The following is a 9,801-nucleotide window of genomic DNA, read 5'->3' on the forward strand; positions in this document are numbered from 1 at the left end:
CAAGCAGAGATCTTCTATACGGAGGAGTTGAAGCACACACTTGTACGCCGTCTTTACAGAATCTCTGACATTACACAATCAAAAGCTCACCTGGATTGTGCTTCAATGTCTGAACAAAAGCCAAGAATTCTGCTTTCTGTTAACGTTTATTTGCATCCCAAAGGCTGACAATCTATCCTGATCACGTCCATCCGATACAGGAGCTCGTCCTTCATGCCTATATTATGAATAGCACAGTGGCTCAGTGGTTAGGTCTATACCATGGCTCAGTGGTTAGCTCTTTATGGTGGCTCAGTGGTTAGCTCTGTACGGCGTCTCAGTGGTTAGCTCTGTACGGTGGCTCAGTGGTTAGCTCTATGCTGTCGCTCAGTGGTTAGCTCAGTACGACAGCTCAGTGGCTAGCTCTGTATGGTATCTCAGTGGTTAGCTCTGTTGGTGGCTCAGTGGTTAGCTCTGTACGGTGGATCAGTAGTTATCTCTGTACGGTGGCTCAGTGGTTAGCTCTGCACTGTGTGTCAGTGGTTAGCTCTGTACGGTGGCTCAGTGGTTAGCTCTGTAAGGTGTCTCAGTGGTTAGCTCTGTACGATGGTTCAGTGGTTAGCTCTGTAAGGTGTCTCACTGGTTAACTCTGTAAGGTGTGTCAGTGGTTAGCACTGTACGGTGGCTCAGTGTTTAGCTCTGTATGATGGATCAGTGGTTAGCGCTAATGGTGGCTCAGTGGTTAGCTTTGTATGGTGGCTTAGTGGTTAATGCTAATTGTGGCTCAGTGGTTAGCTCTGTATGCTGACTCAGTGGTTAGCCCTGTACGGTGGCTCAGTGGTTAGCACTCTTGCTTTGTAGAACTGAGGTCCTGGTTTCATATCCCGCTAAGGACAACATCTGCACGGAGTCTGTTTGTTCTCCTCGTGTGGAATTAATGGCGTTATATAAATGAGTAAAATAAAGAAATGAATAAATCCTATATATCTGCTCCTCCGCCCGCTCGGCCCATGCCCGTATCCTCTGCCCGCCCGGCCCCTGCCCGGATCCACCGCTCGCCCGTCCCCTGCCCGGATCCTCCGCTCGCATCCTCCGTCCGCATCTGTGCTGCCCCCACGTCAGCAGCCGTGCTGCTCGGATCCAGATCCGCGATGGCTCGAGGGGCGTCCGGACCCGGGGGTCGTGCGGCCACTCAAATGAAGGGGATATTTACAGGGGGGTGGTGTATCTACAGCTCGTGACGCCACCGGTGGTGTGTGGTAAGGTTGGAGTACCACCGCTGCTGTTGGGGAGTACCTGGGGTGATGACAGGGGCAGCCAGGTGTTGCGACCCTCCACGGGTAGGGGGGATGCCCCGGGACTCGGTGATGGGGACAGGGATGTCCCGTTGGGGAGGTAAGGGTCACTTGTGTACTCACTCAGTCCAAGAAGCTGACACCGACAACTTGGTAAACCAAAGTTCTGAACACCGCTGCCGCTGAGGGGAGTACGTTTGGGTCCCCTCCCCGATGGTGTTGCCTGATGATCTGTGACCTTTTCCCTGGCACTTAGTCTGCTTCTTAGTTGGCCCCGGCCCTATAGCTTGAAACAAATCAGGTCCCGCTCCCCAGTCTGGCTAACTGAGGGAGCTTGCTCTCAGGGTTCATGCTTGGGATTTCCTGGACAGTTTTAGTGGAAAGTCCTATCCCCTCCGTTGCGCTAGTACCCCGATTTTGGAGCGGGTGGAGAGCGGATCTTGAAGGCTCCGTTCTCCTCGGGTAAATTGTCAGGTTGCCTGAAGCTACTCCCTGACCTAGGGTCCACGTACCCCGTCGTGCCCTGGTCCCAGCCCGGTGATGGTACAAGGCCGCCGGCTGTCCTCCTTGACAATACCGTGCCCCTTGTTACGATCCCCTGCGACCGGGGTCCAGCTCCTACTAGGCCCAGACCACCGTCTGCTACCTAGTTACTTCCAAGGAGCCCAGCTCCTGACCTCTCTACTTCACTTCCAACACTACACTGCCTACTCCTGACACTCCTGACCTCCCCTTACAAACCCCCCAAGTGGGCGACCCTATTCCACTCAGGCCGTTCACTGGTGTGTCTGGTGGGTGTGGTGCAGAGTGTTCCTAGGATTTTGATTAGCTGGTTTGGCAACACCATTGGTTAGGGACCCGTAACCAAGGAGGAGGATATTGCACAGAAGGGCAGATTGCACAATACTCTGTGACGACCTGATAGGCCAGGGCGTCACACATCCTCCGCCCACCCGGCCTCTGCCTGCAACCTCCTCCCGCCCGGCCTCTGCCTGCACCCTCCGGCCACCCAACCTCGCCCGCATCTTCCGCCGGCCCGGCCTCTGCCCGCATCCTCCACTCGTCCAGCCTCTGCCCGTATCCTCTGCCTGGCGGGCCTCTGCCAGTATCCTCCGCCCGCCCGGCCCCTGCCCATATCCTCTGCCCGCCCGGCCCCTGCCCGTATCCTCCACCTGGCCTCTGCCCGCATCGTCCTCCTTTTTGGCTGCTCTGTTCCTCCTCCTTTGACCATAGTAAGTTACAAGTGACAAATGCAGAACGACCCTGACTGTGACCTCTGCGACCGCAGCAGAACGTTCCGGAAGTTATTATTGGATTTGTGATGTGTTGTCCCTGAGTTAGTGGTTCCTTTAAGAGCTGGCATCCACAGCTGGCACAGAGGGCATCCCCGGGAAGAGCGAGGAATTGCAGGAATGCACAGCCGCTATCGTCACTAGGAGGCTCCGGAGATGTTGTAATCGCGTTATATCGCTATAGTGGATTATTACATGGCAGTTACCTGAAGCTGCCCCCATTGAAGTCCACATACCGCGAGAACCGGGGCTGAAATGCCCCATAAACCATCCATGGAGTGGTCCTGCGCATGCGCCACATTCCAAAGCCCTTTTGTCTAGATTTTGGGGTCTCAGCGGACAGACCCTCAATCCTCACATGACATTACTTGGGAATTATCCTTTAAGAGCGACAAAGTAATCAAACGCCATCAGTTGGGAAAGAATGGGAAATATTTCACATAAAAGTATTAAAAGAAAAACAATGGAAACCGTCAACAAGCTGCTGTTGATGGATCCATATGACAACAGCATATTTGTCGTTAATATGGCCGGTAAGGTTTTATATATGTCCTCTCTAGTCCAGGGTTCCTCGGCTCCTCTGACAGCACAGATGCTGGGAGTAGTAGTTCTACATCAGCTGGAGAATGTTGGAAAACATTGCGCCTCTTACCACAGTTTATCTCTTAGTGTAAACAGAAGCCGTGATCTAATCCTGGGGGGATGCAGGTGCAGCGAGTGTAGGAGCCAAGATACACAGGATGTGTCCTCCCACTGGGACACCAGGAGACGCTCATCACATCTCCGCCGCTCTTTCCTGTTGACCAATAGGGCACGCTCCGCACCATATGGTATCTGGATCTAGTGTGGGGGCGACGTGACCCCAACCTAAAGCTTCAGATGTTACATTTTATTATCTTCCCTGTAAGTGAATTTGTATGTTTATATGTAGAAATATCAATTAAACTCTTAGCTGGAAACCATCAGCAAGCAGCTGCTGCTGGATCCCAATATGTTAGTTTCATTCTCTGGGGTTGTTCAAGCAGCTACATTCACACGACTATAGCCATGGACGGACGTCTCCCCCCCCGACCTCCCATGGTGCAGATACACCGATCCCGAATGCCGGAACTTATCCAGTTTAGTAAAATCATTTTGGTCCAATCCTGGCAGAATGAGGCAGGGGGTTATCAGGAAGCAAATCAGACTCTCAGCACTGTGCGCTCAAAGTACTAAAATAAGATGGTTAAAACTGAAGATCCGTCAATAGCAGCTTGTAGATGGATTTTATTTACTAAAATACTGCATGGATGATATTAATAAAATAAATCTAAAGTGTAAGGAATATTCAAGGGGATGGGAGCGCCTTTAAGTCCTCAAACCGGGGAGCGCCTTTAAGTCCTCAAACCGGGGAGCGCCTTTAAGTCCTCAAACTGGGGAGCGCCTTTAACTCCTCAAACTGGGGAGCGCCTTTAACTCCTCAAACCGGGGAGCGACTTTAACTCCTCAAACTGGGGAGCGCCTTTAAGTCCTCAAACCGGGGAGCGCCTTTAACTCCTCAAACCGGGGAGTGCCTTTAAGTCCTCAAACCGGGGAGTATCTTTAAGTCCTCAAACCGGGGAGCGTCTTAAACTGGACTTCCACCATTCAGAAAGCTTCACCAGGCAACACCTTAAAGGTGTGAGTCCACCAAGGACTAAAGACATTTCCGATTTTGAGGACTTTAAAGGTGGCTTTACACACTGAAACATCGCAAACGACATCGCTGTAACGTCACCGGTTTTGTGACGTTATAGCGACCTCCCCAGCGACATTGCAGTGTGTGAAACACATCAGCGACCTGGCCCCTGCTGTGAAGTTGCTGATCGCTACAAATCGTTCAGGACCATTCTTTGGTCCTTTGTTTCCCGCTGTGCAGCAAAGTTTTAGTGTGTAAAGGGGACTTTACAGCGACTTCGTTAGCGACTTCCCTTTCAAAAAGCTGCTTTACAACGTCCCCAATGACTAGCTAGGTCGTTCTGCAGGTCCGGATCGCTGTTGCGTCATTGGCCAGGTTTGCCTGTTTGACAGCTCACCAGAGACTTTGTAGCGATCCCGGCCAGGTTGGGATCGCTGGTGGGATTGCTAGAAAGTTTCAGTGTGTAAAGGGGCCTTTAGAGGTTGCCTCGTGAAGATAACTTTCTAATCGGTAGGGGGTCCACCAAGGATTTAAATTGGTTGGCTGGTTTGAAAACTTAAAGGGCATTCCCAGATTGAGGGCTTTAAGGGGTTAGCGGTTGAAGATAACTTTCTGATCTAAAAGTCCTCAAAATGGGAAACGCCTTTAATCCTTGGTTGACTCCCGCTAATAGGAAGTTGTCTTCTCCAGATAACCCCATTAAATCCTTGGTGGACCCCTACCAATCGGAAAGTTATCTCCACCAGGCAACCCCTTAAAATCCTTGGTGGACCCCTACCGATCAGGTAATCTTCACCAGGCAACCACTTTATGTTTTTAAACCTGGCAACCCCTTAAAGGTGTGGGTCCACCAAAGACTAAAGAAGTTCCCCATTTTGAGGACTTTAAGGGGTTGTCTCATGAAGATACTGTAATTTTCTGATCAGTAGGGGGTCCACTAAGGACTTAAAGGGGTTGCCTGGTGAACATATCTTCCTGATCGGCAGAGTCCACCAAGGACTAAAGGCGTTCCGCATTTTGAGGACTTAAAGGGGTTTCCCAGTTTGAGGACATAAAGATCAGAAAGTTATCATCACTAGGCAACCCCTTGAAGTCCTCAAACTGGGCAACACATTTAAGTCCTTGGCAGACCCCACCGATCAGTATATTATCGGCACGAGCATCCCCTTTAAGCCCTAAATCAACCCTGCAATCTGCATGTTCACAAACAACGTCAGGTTTGCCTAAGACAAGAGTTTAGAAAATCATCAGAGCCGACGGGAACCCAGAAATCTGCAGACGGGCGTCCGCTTCTCACTTTGCAGATGTTTATCTATTTTAGTTATTAAAAAAAAAACATTTTCTGATGATTTCTCAGCCTGGACGTATTTAGTGATAATCTGACTTTTTTTTCTGGGAAAAATGATGCATAATTCATGTTGGATTTCTGCGTATCAGAACACAAACTCGTTAGTATCACATCCGCCGGCTTTATAGTCCTGATGAATAATTTAGACTTTTATAGGACGCTGAAAATTAAACTTGTTGCCCAATATTGGAATAAGCCTTACAGAATACCAGGATGGAGGATCACTTTAAGAAGAGCCGGCCCCTTCCAGAGGCATCTCATTCATCAACCCAAAACTAGTTTAAAGGGATTGTCTCAACTTCTTAATTAAGAATGCAAAGTCCAATTTTGTTCTCAAAATTGGAGATTTTTAATTTTACTGTTTAGGGCTGACTGCCAGGTTTACCGGATACCATAGAAGTCTACCTGAGATCAATAGGCAAGGAGGGCATCACTTACAAACTCATCTAATATATAAAGCTGAATGTGTGTGTGTGTGTGTGTGTGTGTGTATGTATGTGTGTGTGTGTATGTCCGGGATTGGCATCTGCACCGTCGCAGCTACAGCCACAAAATTTTGCACACTCACACTTCTGGACCCCGAGAGCGTCATAGGCTATGTTTTGAGGGGATATTTTAACCCCTCACTTTACAGTTATTCACCAAAAAACCTGCCTGCATTAAAGCGAATCGAGCTGGGAGCCACAGTGCAGCCAGAACTCCAGAAGAATGCACAGCCACGCCCTTATATGGAATGTTGGCGTGTCACAATGCAGCCAGGGAAAGAGACAGACACAGACAGGGAAGAGGCAGACACAGACAAGGTAAGAAACAGACATAGACAGGGTAAGAGACAGACACAAAGAGACAGACACAGACAAAGAGACAGACTGAAAGGGAAAGAGACAGACAGGGAAAAAGAGGGAAAGAGACAGACAGGTTAAGAGACAGAGATAGACAAAGAGACAGAGACAGACACAGGGAAACAGACAGGGAAAGAGACAGACAGGGTAAGAGACAGACAAAGAGACAGACACAAGGAAAGAGACAGACAGGGAAAGAGAGGGAAAGAGACAGACAGGGAAAGAGAGGGAAAGAGACAGACAGGGAAAGAGAGGGAAAGAGACAGACAGGGAAAGAGACAGACAGGGAAAGTGACAGAGATAGATAGACTATTTTGTTTTGTTAACAGCAGTTATTAACCCGGGCAAAGCCGGGTAGTACAGCTAGTTGATATATATATAGCTTGGAGGCACTGGCCAGATCACTGGACCGATGCACCTGTGCTCATCAGATGCTGCGGAGGCAAGGCCACCTCTACTACCAGCACCGCAGTGTGCACAGTTCAGGCCACCGGCTCAGAAGTATCACCGGATGAAAGTGTCAACCATCAGGAGCACAGCGCTCACTCCTCCTTCAGGGAGCAGGGTGGCAGGGGAGCGGTGTGCTCCTGAAGGTTAACAATGACAATGAGATTTTTGGGCATCTCTGCATTCTGGACTGCATGTGCCGTGGCTCCGTTTTTGAGATAAATTCACTAGATATTGATTTGCCATAAATGTTCTGAGACAAACCCTTGAAGAAGCAAAGTCCAATTTTCAGGGCTTAGGGTCGGCAGATATGGTAGAGCCTGGTAAGATAATGCAGGAAAATATTGTCACCTTCCTAAATTTCTGCTCCTCTATTTAACAGGATCGACATGGAGTTAAACAGCAGCAACATGATAACCGTCTTGTCCGGCACCAAGGGAACGTTTTTGAAGAACAGCACCGAGGATCTTGAAACTTGCTTTCTACCTGAAAATGCTGAATGGGTCTTCACCTACCAACCCATCTACATGTGGTTCATCTTCGTCTTCGGCTTCATAGAGAACCTATTTGTCATCTTGGTCTTTATCCTTCATAAGAGCCGCTGCACAGTAGCTGAGATCTACCTGGGTAACATGGCAGTTGCCGATCTGATTTTTGTCAGCGGCTTACCCTTCTGGGCAATATTTATCTCGAATAGGTTTGCCTGGCCCTTCGGGGGTTTCATGTGTGTGGCTGTCAACTCTTTGATTCAACTCAACTTTTACAGCAGCATCTACTTCCTGATGATGGTCAGTTTTGACCGGTATCTGGCTCTGGTGAAGACCATGTCCGTCGGTCGGATGAGAAGACCTGGGTGTGCCAAAATAAACTGCGCCATCATTTGGATTTTTGCAGTAGCAGTAAGCTTGCCAAAGGTGGTGTTCCGAAAGGTTGACTTTGTCCCAGCCTTCAATGCCACGTCCTGTATCATCGCACCCCCTTCTGAAAGCTGGAACGTGGCCACCAACATCATCACCAATGTGGTTGGCTTCTTGATCCCTTTAATCGTCATCACCTTCTGCACTGTCCAGATCATCGGCGTCCTCCGGAACAATGTCATGCAGCAATTCAAGGAGATTAACAATGAGAAGAAGGCCACATGGCTGGTGCTGTCCGTGCTCTTAGTCTTCGTCCTCTGTTGGCTCCCCTTTCACATTTTCACCTTCATTGACACGTTGGATATGCTCAAGGTCTTCGAAAATTGTGCCGCATCCGTGGCCATTGAGATCGGAAATCAGATTTCTACCTATATCGCTTACAGCAACAGTTGCATCAACCCCCTGCTCTACGTCATGGTTGGCAATCATTTTCGGAAAAAGGCGAAGGAGGTCTACCGGCAACTTGACACCAAGATTACATCCCACAGAAAGGAGTCTGTGCCCATGAACTACTCGGGGGTCACCGCACGGACCTCCATTTCTATGGGGAAACAAAATCTAATCAAGCAGTGAAACGCGTCAGCTCTGTCCAGAGGGGGCTGATTGACTTTTAAACATGTCCGGAATAAGCTGCCCTTATTTATTTCTACGTCTTGTCTTCCGAACTGACACTCGCATTTGCCAGCTGTTTCAGTTGGGCTGCCTTATTGGGTAGGACACGGGTACGTCCCAATTAGGGGAAAGTTAATTTTATTTATGTTTTTATTAGGTCGTCTGGGACGCTCCATTACATGGTGAAAGCACGATCTGTGGAATCGGTGCACACCACTCACGTGATATTTATAATGCTTCCTTTTAAAGGGGAAGGTTGTATAACTTAAAGGGATGTGGTGATCTTCTCCTTCTTACCGATCCTCTGCCAATCTCATCCTGATGCTTTCTGGGTCTATGCAGTTTTCTATACCAGTTTTAGTGCCTAGAAAACCCCTTTAATGTAGACTGAACCCTAAAGCAAAGATCATCTAGAATTTGTATCATTTGTGTCTGATGTATATGTAATAAAGGACTGTGGGATGTATACAGTATATGGGGGATATATAATGTCCATCATCCGCAGCCTTCTGCGCACTTCAGTATCTAATTCCTGATGTCATTACCTCATTAGATAATAAACGTGGAGTTTTACAGATTCCTTGTGTGCGATTACTGTGATGTCCTATGAAGCACCGTATTGCGGCACATTTATGCGCACTGACACTCCATTTGCATTGGGGTTTTCAAAGCCCCATTTTTTGGGATTAGTGAGGGTCCCAGCAGTCGAATCGCTAGTGGTCAGAAAAAGCAGGAAAAGTGGACAGCAAGCCTGGTATTATCAGGCTGGGAAGGACCATGGTTATTTGGCCCTTCCCAGTCTCAAAATAGCAGCCCGCAGCCACCCCAGAAGTAGTGCATGCATTAGATGCTAAAATTCTGGTGCTTTGCCAGCCCTTCCCGATTGCTCTGGTGCGATGGCAATCAGCGCACTGGTTCATGGGGTTGATACCAGCTGTGAATTGACCGCTGCCATAAAGCCCAGAGGTTAGTAATAGAGAGGCATCTAACAGATACTCCCCATTACTAACCTGGTAAGTATAATGAAAAAAAAACACAAGAAAAAATAGTTTATTTGAATAAACACTCCCCCACAGTCCCTTGTTCACCAATGTATTAATTTTAAAAAAATCCTAGAAGTTCTAATGTAATCCAATGGTGTAATGTCCATGATGCCCATAGATTCCTATGGAGCCTCGTTCTGAGAACCTTCTCAGTGACTCCCATGTACCTCCCAGAATGGAGCCTTCAGTGATCCCCAGCAGTGACCTCCACAGTGAGCCCTTGTAGTGACCTCCACAGTGATCCCTGGTGGTAACCCCCACAGTGATCCCCGCAGCTCCCGTTCTTATGCTGCGTGTGCATTTTGCCTCAGATATTCTGAAATCTTCTGCACTAAACACAAGCAGAAATGCCAAAGATGAAAAGATCCA

The 9,801-nt window shown here is 48.6% G+C and overlaps 1 protein-coding gene across 2 annotated transcripts in view; it reads left to right on the forward strand.

Moving 5' to 3' along the window:
- Window positions 1–8,957, forward strand: part of LOC142258398 (B2 bradykinin receptor-like) — a 46,203-nt gene extending 37,246 nt beyond the window's left edge. For both annotated transcript variants that reach the window (XM_075330995.1, XM_075330996.1), the window contains exon 4: window positions 7,243–8,957. In XM_075330995.1, coding sequence (XP_075187110.1) covers window positions 7,250–8,350 — 1,101 coding nt within the window. In that variant the 5' untranslated portion in view covers window positions 7,243–7,249 and the 3' untranslated portion in view covers window positions 8,351–8,957. The remainder of the gene's footprint in view (window positions 1–7,242) is intronic.
- Window positions 8,958–9,801: the final 844 nt, after the last annotated feature.

The sequence above is a fragment of the Anomaloglossus baeobatrachus genome, chromosome 12 (genome assembly GCF_048569485.1).
Source record: "Anomaloglossus baeobatrachus isolate aAnoBae1 chromosome 12, aAnoBae1.hap1, whole genome shotgun sequence".
Lineage (NCBI taxonomy): Eukaryota > Metazoa > Chordata > Amphibia > Anura > Aromobatidae > Anomaloglossus > Anomaloglossus baeobatrachus.